The 20,018-nt window shown below is 41.3% G+C and overlaps 1 protein-coding gene across 2 annotated transcripts in view; it reads right to left on the bottom strand.

Annotated features, from left to right (window-relative positions):
• The window catches only part of GUCY2C (guanylate cyclase 2C), a 48,503-nt gene that overhangs the window by 16,189 nt on the left and 12,296 nt on the right, over window positions 1-20,018 (bottom strand). For both annotated transcript variants that reach the window (XM_069854677.1, XM_069854686.1), the window contains 11 exons: window positions 18,796-18,931; window positions 16,415-16,500; window positions 15,875-15,986; window positions 11,703-11,784; window positions 9,691-9,796; window positions 9,155-9,217; window positions 8,487-8,558; window positions 7,436-7,540; window positions 5,775-5,861; window positions 1,509-1,641; window positions 54-191 (listed from right to left, as the gene is read on the bottom strand). In XM_069854677.1, coding sequence (XP_069710778.1) covers window positions 54-191; window positions 1,509-1,641; window positions 5,775-5,861; window positions 7,436-7,540; window positions 8,487-8,558; window positions 9,155-9,217; window positions 9,691-9,796; window positions 11,703-11,784; window positions 15,875-15,986; window positions 16,415-16,500; window positions 18,796-18,931 — 1,120 coding nt within the window. The remainder of the gene's footprint in view (window positions 1-53; window positions 192-1,508; window positions 1,642-5,774; window positions 5,862-7,435; window positions 7,541-8,486; window positions 8,559-9,154; window positions 9,218-9,690; window positions 9,797-11,702; window positions 11,785-15,874; window positions 15,987-16,414; window positions 16,501-18,795; window positions 18,932-20,018) is intronic.

Consider the following 20,018-nt stretch of genomic DNA (forward strand, 5'->3'; position numbering starts at 1 on the left):
TACAGACATGTCATCTCAGAAAGCTGCAACAGAGGAGAAATTTGTGGATTTACCTTTGTTGTCCCAGCGGTGTCTGGTGTAGAAGGTCTCCCTGCGTAGGATGATTTCCTGGGCAATGATCCCGTAGCTGTATACGTCACCCTTCTGAGATACATCAGCGTGACGGAGATGCTCAGGAGCTGTCCACAGGTCTGAAGACCCAGATAACATTGGGGGACAAGGTAAAGGGAGAGGGGAGGTAAGTAATTGAAAATGGTGATCCTTCTAAGAGCATCCATTGACTATAGGAATATTTCCTTTTTCTCTTTCCGTATCAAACTCAGAACCCATTGGTAATGTTTATTTCCTACTTTAGCATTATTTCTTGAGAAACTAATACCAATACAGGTTAGATAAACTGTGATTTGGTAGTTTTCAGTTGTCTGGGATTTGCTGACCCTACTATTTTCCTCTGTAGATATAGATCCTCACATCTCCAGAAAAGTTGTGATTATTGGCAATGAACTTGCTTTTCTTAGCTACCTTTCAAGGGCTTCTTAGAAATAGCCTATGCATCTGTATAAGACTAAGAAATGCCGGTGCAATAACAAAAAAAGTCTGAGCCATAAATTATTGAGCTAGATGCATGCAGTTTTTTACACAAGATGTCAGATGAAAAGACTGTAATATTTCCCAGTGGCCTTGATTTCATGAATCTATTGAAATAATTCTCAATATGCTTTTGAGCCTGACGCAATATTACCTGCTCATAACCACTTTCTTTCTACAGATATAATTAATCTGTATTTCTAGTGCAATAGGTACCATTGTACATCAAAATCAGAATGACATGCTGGTGATGTATCATAACAGTCATCAGAGCACAGTGACCCTGGAGACTATGTTATGATATCAGGCTGCAGCATCCAGTCACAATGGATCTGTAGATCTCTTGTGAAACAGTAAGTTTATTTCAAGGAAAGAAATCTAGTAGCCAAAAAAATCTGAGGGTGCTTGTCAAAGAATTTTTCTAATAAGCAAAGAAAGAAGACAAATACATTACAATGCATAAATAATATAAATTTAAATACGAAATTTGTAAAATGAAGACTAAATAGGATCAGAAGAATGACACGGATCTGATAGAGTGAGTCCAAATTAGGGCCACAAAGATGATCAGAGGGCTAGAGCATCTCCCATATGAGGACAGACTGAGACAGTTGGGGTTCTTCAGCCTAGAGAAGGCTCCAGGGAGACCTTATAGCAGCCTTCCAGTCCTTAGAGGGGGCCTACAGGAAAGCTGGGGAGGGGCTCTTTATCAGGGAGTGCAGTGACAGGATGAGGGGTCATGGTTTTAAGATGAAAGAGGGGAGATTCAGATTAGGTATTATTTATTATTATTTATATTATTATTATTTATGTTTTGTACTGTGTAAAAGATGTAGTTATAGGCTACTGGACTATAAATATAAGAAAATTCCATTTGATTGGAAACCACAAAGGAAAGTCCAATTAGGTACTGATTTTACCTTTCCTTGGAGGCAGAATTGAATTACAGCCAAAATCAGTGATCTTTACTACCATGCGATTATCTACTACACAGTTTGTGGATTTGAGTCGACCATGGACTTCAGTTTTGCTGGAGTGCAGGTAAGACATCCCCTGTGGTTGATAATAAGGAGGAAGAAAGCAGGACTACACGTGAGACACTCAACTGTTAACAGTCTGAATGAGAATGTAAAGTATTAGTGTAATACCTCTCCAAATAATTAAATGGCCTTTATCAGCAATGGATATACATAAATCATAATCCCCTGTCATGGAGGGAAACAAGTATTATTCTACAGAGGAGACTTTCCAAGATGACGGGGTCAATCAGCATTAAGAAACAAGGAGATCATCAGAAGGATCATGTCATGGAAGACCATCCTTCCTCTTAGTCAACAGAAGTCTGACATAGCATCTTGGGTTTTGATAAAGTTAGAACACAAATAAGCAATTAGAAAAAATTATTTCTTCCCACAGAAGTTTTGATTTCACTTGCAATAAATGATTTTTTGTTAAATTTAGTACAGATTTGTTGGTATGTCACATAAAAAAAAAAGGTGCTTCCAACTACATATTTGTCCAATGGATGCCATAGGGGTGAGAGGAATTGCTCTTTATATCTGTACTGTCTTTCATGACTACCATGTCCCAGAGACTTCACTCAGAAACATTGCAGCAGATCTTCTTCTGCAAAGCAGAGGACTAAAAAGTTGTTAATTCAGAAGAGTGTTAGAGAGTGCACTAAGATTTATGTAAAACAGGAGATCAGATTAGACAATCATAAAGGTATTTTCTGAACTGACCGATTATGGTTTTCTCTGTACTACTTGATACACAGCAGCTATTCACGAGATAAACTCAGAGCGGGGCACCATTGGGGCTGGCTGATGTAGTTTCAGCTATAGTTCCAGACTCTTGACTCACAACACACACAGGCATGCAGAGGTGTTTAGCTTGCCCCTTTTTACTCATCATTTCTGAATTTACCTCATTTGATCTAAGACACTCAAATACCATGCAATACATGAGAAGGGGCCAGCACTGAGGCATAGCAGGAAAAGAACATCAGTTATAGAGTGGGTGTAAACTGAAGAAGGGTGTAGGTAAGCTAATTTGCACCCTCTTGCAATTATTTGTTCTGTTTCATCTCTCTTTTCTGAACTACTTAAGCTCATGTTTACTTATAGCCTACTGCTAGTTGTTTTTCTTCCTATAGCGTTCTTTTCTGTAGCTCAGTATAGGAAACAGTCTATATTCTGTGGAAGCCAGAACAGGTATGTCATATCTGATTAATTTCTTCTCTGAATGGTCTTCCACTTAGATTTGTACATGTGTGGCTCATCCTCTTGTCTGATGACTGGTAGATTTTAATCAGGGTTAAACAGCTCACGTGGTCATGAATGCCCTGGGTAACATGCTGAGTTTTCACTCCTTTGGTATCTGTATTTTGGAGTGGACCAGCAAATGCTACAAGAGGTCACTGAGACATGAGCTGAGTTTTGGGCACAGTAGATGTATGTCTGGGAAACAAGCAGTCTGCAAGAGATGCAATCCCTAGAGAATGTTGTTGGACTGGTTATCCTGGACCTATCTAGACCATATGAAAATTTAGAGACTGTGCGCGTGCCACATCCTAGGAGCACATTTCTTGATTAAACAGCTTTTATCATGCAGCCCTGATGAATCTATGAAGGATGTTTTGCCTGCTTTTTGTTCTATTTCCTCCAGCTGCAACTCCTTCCAGCACCTGCTTTCATCAGCCAGGAAATATACTCATTGCTACAGCAGAATTCCTAAGTAGTTTCAGGATCAATTGGCAGGCAAAGGTAATTTTGATTTCCTTATACTAGGGCTTTCTTATTAACAATTTCTGGAGGCAGAAGTCTTATAGATGTGCCTGATAAAATTTTCCTCTTTCATTCCAACTATCCTATGCACCTACCTGAAAACACACAACCTATTAAGGACCCACGATGTGATTTTCAAAATTTCTGATGACTTTCAGTGCAGTACTCATAAATCCTTAAGGTGTTCTTGTAGCCTCTGCTCTGAAGCTCTGAAGCTTTAGCTCTGACTGAGAACCCTTTTCCTGACACTACGCAAGAATATTACAAGCCCTTGCACAATATCCTGCAGCAGCCCTTTATTTAATAAACAGTGTTGGAATGACAGTGCATGCACTAATAACTGCAAGGCTTGATTACTGCAATTTCTTCTTAGCAGGGCTTTCATCAGAGCTCTTCGGTCACATGCAACCAAATCCATGTAGCTACAGATGGTGCCATCAGAACTAGAGCCAGCAAAGGTAGAAAAGAAAAAAACAAACAAACAAAAAAGGGTGGGGAAAAGTAAAAAGGAGCAGATTTAGGGCTTCCTCTTTTGCCTAGCCCACCTCCTCTAGTGGAGTAGGGGATGCTCTAGGAATAGCCACTGCTTGGCTAGCTGTACTAGGGAATAGAAGTTATACAACATCCCGTGTTCAGAAACATTGATGCAGCAGTTTCTGTGCCAGATGAAGAGTAGGCAAAGTACATGGGCTGTTTGGGCAATGGTAAAAGTGAGGTGAAGGAAAATGATGGTGTTGAAAGGGAGCAGTATATCAAAAGGAAGGCAAAGGAGCTGCATGGGCTGGTTATAGGGGTTTTAACAGCCTGGAGGGCTGAGTCTGGTCTTGAAAAGGGCAGCAGCTACAATAACAGGAACTGGGGCTGAAAGGCTATGAAATGACTTATGTAAGGTAAGAAGCCATTCAAGCAAAAATAGATAGGCTGCCTGGAGGTAGGGAAGCTGTGGTTTGAGAAAAGCAATACAAGGAGTTCATGGAAGTGTCTAGGTGCCAGAGGATCTACCACAGCATCAGGTCAAGGAATAGCAGAGACTGGCAGATCATCCAGTAAGTTTCCTGATATTCCCAGGTACATAGAAGTTTTCAGGAAGATTTTGTGAACCATCACTACTAACATGGCTAATCCTCAGGAGTCATTCCAGAGAATGGATGCGGTGCACACCCATCCTCAGACTTCATGTCCTGTCCCCATTATCAAGAGTGCAGTGAACAACTGATTGTGAAGTTCCAGTCCCACTGCGGTCACTGGGCATTTAGTTGCTCCTTTCAGAGGGGCTGGGATTTCTCTCTCCTTCTAGTAAACAGAGCCAGTACTAAACTCTGTTTTCTTAGGCAACATTGGAAAGTGAACTGCAAAGGGTTAAAAAATACTGTGTTTTTTGATATGCTCTAAGGAGGAAAGGAAACACCACCGCTACTATTCAAAATGAAACTTAATGTTGAACATTAACTGAACTTGAAAGTCATTAACAAGGCCAACAAACTGTGACAATTTGGATTAAGGGGGCTTTAATAAAGAGCAAGATTTTCAATATCTCTTTAGAACAGACACAGTGAAGTTATTCATTGTGGAGACCAAATCTGAATTGATGCATGTAGGGAAATGGGAGGACTATCCAACTACAAACCAGCGATGGGAAGAGGAGAGCAGCTGAGCACCAGCAAATAGGCAGATGTAATTCTCTACATTACCTGCAGAGGTATAACTAATTATTATACCTGTGAATTATAAAGGTTGCTTAACTACCAGCGAAACAGATACAAATATCTAATGTAGAATAGAATTTCCTTTACTATCCTTATTGAGCCTTTCTACCATAAGGACGTAAAATGTAAAGATCTGTTGAAAGCTACTGAAAGCCAGTCTTAGTTTCTGTTTAGGATTAATTTCTTCCCTCTCAAACTGCCTGAAATGGAGAGCTCTAGTTTTTAGTTTCTCACTCTAGTGAGTAAGAAAATCGGGACGCAAAATGAACAGTTTATTTAGAAAAAGTATTTTCTGTCTCTGGATACAAACTGGAATGATTCCATCATTTTGAAAAAAGAGTTTCCCTTTACATGCTGTACCTGAGGCCAGAGAGCAGGCTGTTTTGCAGGTCTTGTGACTGCTAATCAGAGCCACAGGTCAACAGATTACAATCTGATCTTTGAGTTGCATTTCTTTGGGGCATAATTTATTTGCTTATTTAGAAATAGCCCAAAGCCAGCTTTGGCTCCCATTTCCTTCTTCAGTTTGAGAGCCACAGGCTCATCCTGCCTCAGATGCTGTCCTCAGAGAAGGAAAGAGCATACACCTTCTAGCAAGGAAAGGAGAAAACTCCAAGGGCTGCCCTAATCCAGAGGATCCATTTTGCATGACAGGACAGGTTGATTAACATTGCACTGTCAGCAGCCCACTTACCTTGGCAATATCATACATGACAGAGATTTTAAATTCCCAGTCCATGAATGTGCCATCCGGGTAGGAGATTTTATCATTTAAAACATCCTGTGAAGAGAAGAAAAGAGTGGTTCTAAACTGTGTTGGGGAAAAAGGTGAATATGAGGTATAAGTATCTAAATTACACAGCCTGTCAATCAGTGACTGAAAGAGGTAGCCCTTCATTTTTTTTTATAGGGAGTACATGCATTAGAGCAGGACTTGACTCAAAAAACAGGGAATATGAAATATGTTTTAGGTTTACACAGTGCTATAAAACTGAAGACTCCAAAAAAAGAGGGGTTTGTTCAATTAAAGGTAAGTAGTGAAGTTGCTTTAAGGCTGAGCCTTTAGTAAAGAAAAATAGCTGAGACAGAAATGGGTAAGGTGTGCAAGAGGAATGGGAATGGATTTCTGTGGTTTATGCTCACAATCCATTTCCTACCAATTTACTCATGGCCTTAGAATTTCAAAGTAGACTGTTCCTTTACCAGAAAGAGCCAGTCATTTACAGTTCTTGCATCCACTGTGATTTCCGTTACTAAAAGTAAACCTTCATGAGTACACCAGTTTTGAAGAAAAGAACTAGAGACAAGGCTGTTATTTTGCTGCCTCGCTATGAGTTTGTTCCAGAGATCGCTGGTACTGATGAGAGCCTTGGCATGAACTCAGAAGCAGAAACAATGTGTGCCTGCGGAAAATCTGATGCTACCATTACTTCATGATTAGTGCTGAAATTATATTGGTGGCAATAAACTCTAAGTCTTTCCAGAACTCCTGCCAGTCATCAATTTACCATTTCTTTTTACAAACAGAAATGAAAGGCTGTTGTTTTGTACCACAGAGGATTTGCCACATTTCAGCCTCAAACTGTTTGTCCCTTATTAAAGGGGTCTAGAGGAAAGATGGGGAGGGGCTCTTTATCAGGGACTGCAGGAACAGGACAAGGGGTCATGGTTTTAAACTGAAAGAGGGGAGATACAGGTTAGATATTTTTTAACTGTGAGGGAAGTGAGGCACAGGGACAGGTTGCCCAGAGAAGCTGTAGAAGCCCCGTTGCTGGAGGGGTTCAAGGCCAGCTTGGATGGGGCTTTGAGCAACCTGTTCTAGTGGAAAATGTCCCTGCCCACGGCAGGGGGGTTGGAACTGGATGATCTTTGAGATCCATTCCAACCCAAACCATTCTATTATTCTATGATTAAAATGGAATCATCCTTTTCTCTACCCTTTCACACTCTGGGAGTGTCCCAAAGTGGGGTCCACAAGGGCATCAGCACAGACAACACCTACAGCTTGGAAAATAAAGAAGTAGTTTTATCCTGCATGCTCCTAATAGGGGACACAATACAAATATTGGCTCTTGCTGTTGCCTGGACAGAGCTCTATCTGTACTTTTCCTTGCTTGCACCTCTCCCATCCTCTGGCTGTTGAGAACTGTCAAACTGATAGCAGCCTTTGCAGCACCTGGGGAAGCCTGGAGAGAGCCAAGCAATGGAGAGGGAACTTGGGGTCAGAAACCTGCCACCGCTTACTCAGCCCATGGCTGCTTCATGAGAGCCAGAGACATAGAGATGGGGATATTTTTTCTCTTACTTTTAAATTGGATAATTTGGGGGTTGAAGGAGACCTGCAAAATTCTTTACCCGCAGGGAACCTCTTTCGCAGTACTCGATCACCCCAAAGATCATGGCGTCTAGCTTCACAGTGCCATAGAACTTGGTCAGGTTGTAATAATCAATCTGCAGGAGCTAGAGCAGAAACATTTCATCTATTTTTAGAAACAATTATTGTTAATACAGAAAAACAGGTCAAGGACACTTGTGTGATGTGGCTTTTTATCTCAGGCCCTGATAAGATTTATGATTTTCCTTTAAACCAGTGTGTACTAAGGCAGTGAGTAAAGTACTTAAGACATTTGTCATTCCAGAGCCTTCTGGATTAGGGAGATAAGCGTGGCTGCAGTTGGATACTTCAAGTTAACTCCAGAGCCCACTATAGTCTCCATGACTGCTTCTCTTCTCAAACCTCCCAGTTGACCAGAATATCTGTTATGAGTGACAGAACACTGTGAATCAATCAGTAAATGAGCAAGTAATAAAAATTTAATGCTGCTGCATGGTATTACGTACTTTGTCCATTTATGTAGACAACTCTAGTTTACCTTGAGGTATATTTAGAGCTTATTGAATTCATAGTATAGCTGTGTTGTATAAAAAGGAAAACTATTAATTCAGAAAAGATGCAGTACTGCAGCCAAATTAATCTCTCATGTTGGAAGTCTGTACGCACAAGTCAGCAGAGTTACTTATATTTAAAGATCTGCACTTGGCATTCAATAATAAGATGTAACTACAGCATTTCACTAGTAATGAATTAGCATGATATGAGCAAAAAGAGTGCATTGCCTTTTAGCATCAGCTATAAAAATGTATTTAGCAAGGCCATATGACAGAGCATGAATTTATTCATTCATCCTCAGTTTCACTGCCATACAATTCAGACTCTGAGATGGTGATGAGATCACACATACAAAGAGAAAGTTCATCAAGCATTATCCTTCGAGGAACTCATTACCCATTCACCTCACAATCTTGCACCAGCATATGGTTGTTGGAGTTGACAGTAGAAAGCCATGACTTCACTCATAAGCTCCATCCCACCCTGCAGTGTCCAATTGCTATGTGCAACAATTACCTTGTTCAGTTCTATTTTTTGCTTCTCTGAGAAATTACCATCATTGTTTTTGAGATCCTTTAGGATCACCACCTGAAGAAAAAATAACAGTGGGGAAAAACACAGAGGTATAGTACAATGGCAAGCCATCCTTCCTTTCCAAGAAATCTCCATACAAAAAAATACTTCAGAAACACCTGCCTACTGCTTCTCTGTTGGAGTTTCGATTATTGAGGTAATAAGCAACAGAGTTATATTTCCTTCAAAAGATGTAACAGGTAGATAGGATCTATTTAGAACTGTCAATGATGCAAATTTTAACTCAACATGAATATATCTCAGCCAGACAGATAGCTCTGCTGAATATACAAGAATTGCCATGTAAATGGCCTGTCCTCCATTAATCCATCAATCTTCTCAGTACTAAAATGTATTAGATTTCTGGCCCCTCTGCTTCAGCTTCTGCACTTCTGGACTAGGCCAGGGGTTCATGAAGTTCAATATTTTGCCCCTCATGAGTAAGCAAAATGCAAAGCACCTGATAGGGAATAAGGACTTATTCCTTCCATAAGATCAAGCCATTCTGCAGGGTTGGAAGAGGTGGAATTTTCTCTGAGGAGAAACAACCTCCTCCCAGAAGAAGACCTCCCAAACAGAGGAAGGGAGTGTGGGCAGTTCAGTCAGGTTACCTTCTTGTCATATTTGCCTTGGCGCAGTCTCTGAGTGGTGTCACGTCTCTTATCTTCATCAATCTGAGAACAAACAAGAACAATTAACTTACAATTATCACCTACTCCCCACTTAGCAGGTCCAGAGAGATAAGTTATATCAGTATGTGCCACATGAAGAAGCATAAGACTTTCTAAGGAGTGCCACTGCATAGCATACACAGTGTGGGATATCCATATCCAAGGCTGCTGGGGACTCCACCTGCTGCTTTCATGGTCTTGGACAGTACAGAGTCATCACAAAACACAGGAAAGTAATTTTTAACAGTAGTGGCGTGGAAGAGACTGAAAATCAATACCCAGCCCATTCCCCCATCACAAAATTATCTTTACTGTTGGGAAACAGATCTGTTCTATTAGGGAGTGATAGATAGGAAACGTCTAGTTCTACCAGAGTTATAGCCTACATTGTAGCTGGAACATGATGACACTCCAGCATCAATGGCCTTTAAAAGACAGAATCCAAGACCCAGCTTCAGGCATCATGCTTCTCTTACCTTCAAACTAACATGACTTGTCTCACTGGTCTCCAGAGGCAAGATTTCCTCAGGCGGTATGTGGGACCATTTCTTCCACCGACGCTCATTATCTCTCCTGTACTTCCTGCAAAACCAGCAAACGCATTCAGAATATCCTCCCAGTGAACCGAAACCCACAACATGAGATTAGGACAGGGAAGCTTCCAGTGTCAGGATGACACATGGTTGGAATGTAAGGTGGAGAAGGTTTGAGCACAAGCTCTGTGGCTTTCATAGAGTTTTCCAGTCTAAGGCTGCTCTAATTCCTCTAGCTTTGGGAAAGCCTAAATGCTCATTCAATTCCATAGACACAGCAGAAGAACAGAACAGATTTAGCTAGGCAGTTGCCAGAGTCTCAAGGGAGTTTAGAACAATTTAACGCAGAAAGGGCTGTCTGCTCCTTCTCCTCCCTGTTATTGACTGTATTCTGAAGGGAGGTCCCACAAACAAATGCAAGCCAAAAGAACTCCTGGCATCAATGCTGGATGGTAAGAACTGGTGTGAATACAATGGCAGGAAAGGAGGTAACAACAGTGTTGAGATTAAATGTTTGTTTGTGCATGTCCCTTGCATTCTACACAATTCATAAAAGTGAGAGAAGAGCCCTCAGAACAGGGAGAAGGAAACTACTGTCTCCCTTGCAGAACGTCAGAGCAGACACTATAATCTCTTAAAAGAAAAGCTGCAAGGAGACTAGCACTCTTCAAACTACCCGCTTACCTGTGCAAATCCTTCCTCTATTAAAAAAAAAACCCAAGACTAACAGGAGAGATTGCAGGGGAATCCCAACACCCTGCTGACTGCAAATATGGAAGAGTGCAGAACCTTTTACAAGTCCAAATTGTCTCCAGAAAATTTTTTATCTATTTTCATAGCTGTTACAAACTTTTCCTGTCTGTTTCCATGTTAGTGCTTAGATGTGACAATGATCAGCTCTTCTGTTTCTTGAGTAGAACTGGATGTATAAGAGTTGTATACCTTCATCTTTGTTTTTTCTCCTTTGAAAAGCTTTAGTTAGAGAGGCAGTTTGGTCCACTCAAAATAAGAGTGCCTGGGGAGTATCTGTGTCTAAACACGTTTTCTTAAGACCTGACTTTCTCACTTTTTCTGAAGTTCTCTGGTAGATAGCAAAGAAGGATATTGAGCTACTGAGTACAGATGCACAGGTTAGACAATTATTTTAAAATATTAAAGAAAACCATATACTTTGGAAATGAGGTGGCATTTCTTCCAGTAAAAGGAGACATCATTGATTCTCCTTCTCCTTTCTCCATCATGAAAAAGGTAAATTGTCTAACATTTATGAAATTCTAGTGGTTAGAAATGTTGATATACAAGGAATTGGACTGAGTCATAGGAAACCGAAAGATAGGATGGATCTATGCAATGAAAACACCAAAACCTCATGGTGTTTTAACTTAAGACAAACACTTCCTTCTAGATTGAATTTTTATGCCACCATTAGGTTAAAGAAACATAAGCAAACCCCAAGTAAGCTGAAGATGGGCAGTGGAAAAAGTCTGTAGATTGGTCTGAGACATATGTTTCTGTGTATGTATAGGAATCAGAGCTTTTTAGCAGATCCAAAATCCCTGAGTATTGCTGCATCTTGAGGGTGGTGAACCACTGGCACAGGTTGCCCAGGGAAGCTGTGGACGCCCCCTCCCTGTAAGTGTCCAAGGCCAGGTTGGATGGGGCCTTGGGCAGCCTGGTCGGGTGGGAAGTGTCCCTGCCCAGGGCAGGGGGGTTGGAACTGAATGATCTTTAAGGTCCCTTCCAACCCAAACCATTCTATGATTCTATGATCTTCTCCCTTGATTATTAACCTGACATACAATGCTATGGATGCAACCACATTTTCATATACTAGACATTTCACACGCTGAGGACAACTACCCAGGTATGTAAGGCAAGCAAATAAATGGCTTCAAAGAGAGATCAAAGGCATTACCCTAGGAGGAAAACTGTTCGAGGGCCAGAGGAATTGGTACCTTAAAATCAGCAAAGAGATGACCAGAACCAGAATCACAATTCCTGTGAGTGTAAAGACAGCAATGGTCAAGATGTGTGGGCCTGCAGAAAAGAAAAACTGAAAAATAAACAACTCGACACAGTACACTGCAAAACAATATTATATTTAAGAAACTACTCTCACCCACATATGTGCAAGTCACACAAGCTGAGCAGGGATATTCTTTGGTCACATCCAAATTGAGAGGCTTTACTAAAGTCCAGCACTGCCTAGAGATAACACATGCCTGCCTCTTTCACTATGGGATGAAGCATGACCCAGAGCAATGCAGTCTTACATCCTCATCTGAGGCATGGGACCTCTGCAGGGACACCCAAGTGGGTAGCAGAGTTTCCAGGTGTTCTCCTCTTTAAAAACAAACTAGGACAGTCCAAGAATAAAGCTGACTTATCTCAGTACCCACATTTTAAAAGATGAAGCAGCCAAATTTCTCCTTTCAATAACTTCTTTAGAGTGGAATGGTGGAGGCAAAACTTGAGTAAAACTCCCTGTAGGATGGGGATGTAGATGGGGTAAACAGTTGATCATTTGAAATCAGTCACTGACAGGCAGGAAATGTTCTTTTTCCTCAGCATACCTGGAGCTTAATGGAAAATAGGTTCTTCATTGACTCCTTTGGATAAGAATTTCTTTGAACTGGGGAACAAAGGTTTGATCCCTACAGTTTTTATCATTAAACACAAGTGATGAATTTATGATTCAGGCTTTATAACATGTGCCTTTTGCTTTTTAGTCCTCCTGGGTACCTGCCCAGTGAGAATGAGGTGCCTCTGTGACAGTGAACTACCCATACCTTTGTCACTCAGAATCTTTACTGATACGATTTGCTTCAGGACGGGATACATCTAAAGACCAGATACAGAGAACAGCCACTTGTGGACTTGAAAGGCGTTTCTTGCAATAACTTGTTATCCAAGAGCAGGTAAAGATAAAAACCATGTCACAGCTTTTAACTTATGCAAGCTTTTCAACATTTTGTACATGGGCTCTCCCTGCTAGCCTAGTTGTTCAGAGTGATTCTGTAGTTGTTATAGATAGAGCTTTGGAGACTGTGAACTCATTTCTGCACACATCTGTATACACTGTGTTGAGACCACAGGTGGTACTGAATGGACTCTCCAATGTGAAATTTGCATGGTGTAGAGGGAAATTAATCTGTTGGAGTGCAAAGATGCCAGATTAGTGCCCTTGGAAGTTGACAGGTGCCAAATGATTTGAAAATCAGGCTGTTCAGGCACCTGAGACTCAAAATCACAGAGCACACAAGGGTCCCAGTCCTGAGCAGGCAGGCAGAACTGACAAGAGCAGGAACTGATTTTTTTTAAGGTAGTCATTTTGGTTGTCTTAATGTGGAAAAGTGAACTGAAGCCTGTCTTGGGCCAGTTCTTGCAGCTCCAGGGTACTGGGAACGAAAGTTGTGGCCACTAATTTCCTTTGAAAAGCGAGAGGCCATCAGCACAGAGCTTAGCTTCATCTGGTGGCCCCACATGTAGAGTATACCTGCTCTACTGAGCAACTGTCTCAGGCAAAGAAGGCAGAGGAGAATCTAGCATCCCATGTTGATGTGTTGGTTACAGATGGTAGAAGATCTGAGCTTCTTGGCCTTACTGAGGCTAATGCACTTTTGTGCATGCCAAGAAACAGAAATAGAGGCACATGGGAAAATGGTAAAATATAAAAATTAAGGAATAAACAAAAAGCAACAAGAAAGATACTAGCTGCCTCCAGAATCAAACATCAGCTGGGCAGGGATTTTGAACCTACAAATATAAAGGTCTGTATCTGACATAAAATTTGGTTTAGGAACTCTGGATTTTGGACCCAGCTTTCTGGCTTTGATATTTTTTTTGTTCCGTGTATCATGTCTCTCCACCTTTTTCCTGTGTGATTATCCCAGCATCAGCCTCAATGCATCCTATCAACTTAGTATTAATTTGATGTTCTCTATTGAAAACTCTCAGTACTACTGTTTACCAAGGAAGGGCATTAAGCTACCACTATAAATTGATATATAAATGAAGATGTGCAAAGCATTTCCTATTAATTCTGTAAAACTTAAGCTTTGTGAATAGTGGCTTGTAGCTTAATAATCAGCAGGCTGAAATTGGAAGCACTGTGCATGCAAGGACTCTGGGGCCATAATTTCCCATTCCCGAGGCTCTGCTACCACCTCCTGGTTCTTAGTATAACAAGACACAAAGGCAGAGTGCAACAGAAATCGACTACTTTCATGTTCTCTGGAACTAGAAACGTTTGTATCTCGAAGTTTGACCTTGTCCATTATTAGAGTGAAAGTTCAAAGTTTCTGAATAATGGCTAAATGTGGAAGAAGGGATAACAGAAGGAAGGAGGGTAGCAGAACTAGGTCAGCTGTCATCTATTACAGCTTAGGAAAAAGCAGGGCTTTGGTTGCTGTGTTTGTTCCAGTTGGAAAGTTTTGACTGGCTTTAGCTGGACTTAAACTTACTTCAACTTTGGCAATGAAAATCTGCCCTTTGAGAGAATATATTTTTTTTAGAATCACACTGAAGTTAGATTTATTTTTTCAAAATATTAAAACAAAATAACCAAGTGCTTGTTGGAGGTGGTTTTACTCTGATTTACTATAGGTTGGCCACAAAGTCAGGACTTCATTAAGCTCAGAGCTTTAAGCTGTTAGTTTGTGATGCTGGATTTTTGCAATTTTTTGGGTTTTTGCAAGTTTTATTTTGCCCTTGTACAGCAGTTTCAAATGAGGATGTACTCAGGGGAATGTTTTAAAGAAAGAGTTCCTCTGACAACACTGCATGTTGTGGGAACCAAGGGATGAATGAGAACAGGACTGGAGCAACACTGAAAAGGCTGGGGCCAAGCAGCAAGCTCTGATTTGACAGGACAAGAGGGAATGGCCTCAAGCTCTGCCAGGGGAGGTTCAGGTTGGACATTAGGAAAAAATCTTTCACGGAAAGGGTCTTTGGGCACTGGCACAGGCTGCCCAGGGAGGTGATTGAGTCATCTTCCCTGGAGGTGTTTAAAGGACAAGTGGACGAGGCACTGAGGGGCATGGTTTGGAATGGTTGGACTCAATGATGCAGTGGGTCTTTTCCAACCTAGTGATTCTATGATTTGAAGCCATCTGATTTACTTTACTGAGGAATAAAAGTGTTTGAATCCATGTACCACACTGCTGTGAATTTATAGTTATCAGAAGATGTTTGTTCCTCTGCTTATTGCTCTGCACTGTGCTATTCCCCAGTGGAGGTAAGCAGTACAACAAACTGATAGAGGCCTTTAGAAGAGACATTTAACAGCAGCAGCTCCGGACACTCACTGATGGGAATGCCTCAGGTGAAAACTAACCCACTGTGCACTAATTCTTGCAACCACTGCCACTGCAATAATTTTTATCCTACCTACTCTGAAGAATATACCTTTCCATTGCCAATCACCATGTGGCAGCGGTCTACATGGTGAAACAATTCCAGTCTGCTCAGACTAACAAAGCTGTACTCTGCCATGCTGAATTACAATGAGATTCAACTGTTTTATACAGGAATCACTAAAAACTCAAAAGGAAGTGGTGATTTCTGGGATTTCAGACATAAAATTTGAGTGGAGATAGACCAGTAACCTATTTTCCCATTGTTTTTATTTCAGGGAGTCAGCTTAAAAGACCCCCTCCAGAGAAGCACCCTGAACTTGCACAGTGCTGAGTCCTTCTCTCAGCTCACTGTAACAAGTATAAAGGGGCAAGCAGAAGCCACCTTGTTACATCAGCATTACAGAAAAGCAGAGTCACATAGCTCAGCATAATCTTAATTCTACTGCCTTTCCTGAACAGTTTTTCAAACAATTTACACCACCATCTTCTAGTGAAGATTTTATGCTCAGAGCTGACCTCTTCCAAAACACACCATGCCTCACAATCACTGGCACAGTATGGAGTCTGTGAAAGACTCAGTAGTGCTTAAATAGAAGCCTAAGTTTACAACTGGGCTGGGTGCAGGAGAAGGAAAGATATTGTTCTGCCCCAAATTCTGGTGTAACTGGCTGGGGGCAGAGTGAAGGCAGTGTGCTGGATTGGATAGCAGGTGGATCTTAGGGCTGTGTGACTCGTCTTCGAAGAAGAGATAGGTTTAATGGGTGTCTCACCAGTGCCTGGAATATCACTGGGCAGCTTGTGGTTCTTCCAGACAAAATCTGGACTGGTCATCTCCCTGTGAGTCTCGTTCTTCTGAGTGTTGAAATACAGAAGGGTTCTGAACTACGGGTGTAGGAGGGAAGAAATTCAGTCAGCAGCTGCAATCTCATTCTTTGACCCCTTGCTTCAAACTACCCTTAATAAATACATTGCCCCAACTCAAAGTAATTCTTGCTCTTTCTGCTCTAGTGGTGCATTCCTCACCTTAGCCATATGTTAGCTGCCATATTTTCTCTCATTCCTCCCCTCTCTCTGAAAAGAAATGTATCAGTCCCACAAAACACCAGCTGTACTTCACTTAATCACCAGATGACATCAATCCTGTCAGCCTCCAGCACGCCTCTCATGACCCCCTCCTGGCATGCACAGTATGCCTTGGCACGCCACCACTTCTGCTGTAGTTATTTTCATCATTCTTACGCAATAGTACAGGGCATTTTATTTCTCCTTTCATATAAAAAGTCAATCAGTTGCTCACTGGTCTTACGTACGTGATTTGCAGTTGGTGGTGTGTACAGCAGGGTCAAGTTGGTATCAATGTCTCCAAATTCATCTAGAGACACAGGACCCAGGACACCTGTGGACACAAGAAATTAGTCAGAGGGCTTGCGTTCTCAGAAACGTAAATATATGGCAGGAAGGATGGGATAAATAGAAGGATTTCTGATGCTCAGGGTATTTTTCTTCTCCATGTACGTGCTAGAATACACATCAGTTCAGCGTAGTGTTCCTGCTCCCTTAATAGCATGCTACATTTTCTCTACAAAATCCAATAAAAGGTGTTGAACTGACTGCACCGAAGAGGAAAATCTCCCTCTGGCTATAGAAAAACATACTTGTCAAGTTTCTTCAGCCTACCAAGAAAGTCAGAATAACATCCTTTGAAGAGGCTATTTCAGAAGTGGGAAGGGAAATTGCCTTTTTCCACCTGCAGTTTGAATCTATTAGCAAGAATGGAAATATAGGGATATTTTCGTTCCCTTTGTTCTCTTGAGAGCTACCTGCTTGGCTCTAATGATGTTATTTTAACCAGGTTCTTTTTCCCTTTAACATCTTGCCTCTGCACGTCAGCAGATATGCAGATTGAGAAATTGCCTATGTAGCACATTCCAAGGATTTTAAGGTGGAACTTCCTAAGTCCTTCAGCATGGCTTGACTTTGCCCTCATGAAGTCAGTCATTTTAACAAGAGCACAAACATAGCCAATCCCCACTACTCCTGAAAGTCTCACCTTCATTTTTTCCCTTCCTTTTTCTTGATCGGTTTCAGTCTACCTTCTCAATATAAAAATAATTATTGTATGAACTCCCTACTCTACCAATCTCCAGCACAAGAAAGGACGAAGTTGGAGCGAGCCCAGAGGAGGCCACAAAGATGATCAGAGGAATGGAGATGTTCAAGGCCAGGCTGGATGAGGCTTTGAGCAACATGATCCAGTGGAAGGTGTCCCTGGCCGTGGCAGAAGGGTTGGAACTGGATGATCTTAAAGCTCTTTTCTGACACAAATCATTATATGATTATGTGACTCTTGAGTTGGTTCAACATCTTTCACTTCTAGGATATTTTTTTTAAAGCTAAACCTATAACTAACATAGAGTATTACAGTGAAAAATTTATTTCAGATAAGTAAAAACATTTTTGCAACTTATGCTTTCAAATTTAGAGTGAAACTTAAGAGTCTACTGATATTCAAGAGTTTACTGATATTCAAAACAGATGCTATCTCTGGAGGAATTAGATAACAATATTTTGCTAGGTTTGGGATACCATGGTTGAAGGAAAGAAAAGCCCAAAATATGTTAGGCCATACTAGGAAAATCTGGAAAACTTCTACACTTGTGTGCTGAAAGTAGGTGGGACATAAACACAAAGATTTGAATCCTAATTTTAGTACAGATTTCTGATGTGAAGTTGCAGGTGACACTTTGCTCCCAGAGAGGTAATGTCACTTCTTTGTGTAAGTCTTGCCTCTGTATTTTCCTAATGATTGGATTCTGTGATTTTAAGCGCATGGCCTACAAAAGCCCATTGGTGCTAGCCAACCTGAGAGAGGAGCAAGAAGATGTCTAAGAAGAGCCGACCTGTTGCCAGCTGCCTCATGCTTGCACTGCAAGCACCCAGGCCTACGATGGCTTTGTAAATTAGACAAAAATTGAAACTACTGCACTAAAGTTTAGCTAAGTGGACTTCAGAGTCATTTTGAACATCAGTTGTATTTCTTACCTACTGGCTTCAAGTCAAGACCAGACTTTGGGGGAAAGCTTAGAAATGCCGCTGTCACAAATTAACAACCTGAATGCCAGGTTGCCTCTTGAGGAAGCATGGACTCTGAAATCCACCTCTATGCTTCACTCTTCCTGCTCCTTTCTCATTCTCCAAATAGTCTCCCTACAGAGAGTTCAGCTCTTTGTCAAAAGAATGTCACCAGCTTTGATTCCTCATCCCCGTTCTCCAACTCTGCTGGCTGGGAAGCTCCGCCTCTCCTTCTTCCCCTACCCCTTTTTGGGCAGCAATACTATTAAAATGTGCTTTATACTTCAAAGCAACAGGAAAGATGCTACAGCACAGAAAGGAGTCTGGTCCTCAGTCTGTTGTTAATTGCAATGTTTCAAATTATCATTATTTTGACTTTATATCTCTTCTGTGTTGCATGCACAGGTCATTCTGAGCACTGCTATGTAATGCATCTGCTAATACTGAAGATAATATCTTTGGAAAAATAACAGAAAAAGAAGAAAAAGAGTGGTAATAAAACTCAGTGGCATGCTTGGACTTGTTTAGTGTAGAAGTGACTTATCCTAAGAGTATTTAAAAACAAATTTCCACACACACCAATTTAGTGAACCCTGCAATGGATTATGCACTTTTTTACCTTCAAAAGTGGTATTTCGGAATTCATTGATGAAACTGAGAGGTGATACTGGCCTCTGCGAGGAGACAAATTTCTTCAGAATATGTCCAAACAGCAAGACTGCATTAAAATAGCCAACAACAAAGTCATCGTTCATCTAGAACAGGAGAAAGAGAAAAAGAAAAACGATAGTTCATGTTTCTGCCTAAAGCTACAATATCTTTCGTGGCCTCCATTTGGCAAAAGTTCCAGCATTGAAGACCAGAATCCGAGTTGATGGGCAATGCCGTATCACAATTCTCACTTGGAAAAATAAAGATAAATGAATATATTTTTGGTGTACGAAGACAGCGGGGTAGTGAACACTTATAAGAGGCCAATGTGAAGTTCTGGCATGGTGATCCTTGTGCAAAGGATTCAAGAAATCTTACACTGTAGGTTCTGGGCAGGTCTGTTCAACAGGACCCATGGCTGCTGGCTGTAGATTAGACTTTCTGTGCGATGTGATTCCAGCAAGTCTGGGCTTCCAGATGGCCACAGCTTAGGGGCAAGGAGCTGTGCCAGAATCTCCAGCAGCCTGCCATAGATTTGGCACCCAAAAAACATGGAGCCCAGGCTGGGGGAAACCAGGACACTGCAAATCCAGCCAGAAGCTTTGGGCTGCCTGCGGGGAAGCTGGAACTCAAGGCCATAGGTCCTGGGAGGAACACTACTTATAGAGTCTGGTTCCTAGGCAGACTGCAGAGTACCAGTTTCACTCAGCAGATACAGGGTTTGCATAGTTTCTGCTTTTCAGGAAATGAAACAAATACATGCTGCCTACAGAAAATAAAGCTCCTGGTTTTGAAGTTTAACTGGAAAGCCCCTGGACAGAAACAGCAATGTTTTCTACTGCTGGAACATACCTGCACCAAAAAATCAGTCAACAATTATTATTTCTGAACTTTCCATGCTCACATCTTGATTACATTTATTGATCGTCCTTCAGTGATGCATTGCAGCTACACACAAGATTATCAGTCACTCAGAAGTGGAATCAGAAAGCCATGTACCTGTAAGTCTCCCTCGCACTCCATGAACTTGCAGACCAAATTAAAAGCTTGAGTTTAACTTCACAAAGCAGGAATACGGCAACCTGCACATTTGCCTTATAATATTATATTTTTACATCATTACAGCATGACAAAATGTCATGCCACCATAATGTAAGAAAATATCAGCATAGACACAAGACGGGGGATGAT

Source organism: Phaenicophaeus curvirostris, chromosome 1 (genome assembly GCF_032191515.1).
Source record: "Phaenicophaeus curvirostris isolate KB17595 chromosome 1, BPBGC_Pcur_1.0, whole genome shotgun sequence".
Taxonomy (NCBI): Eukaryota; Metazoa; Chordata; class Aves; order Cuculiformes; family Cuculidae; genus Phaenicophaeus; species Phaenicophaeus curvirostris.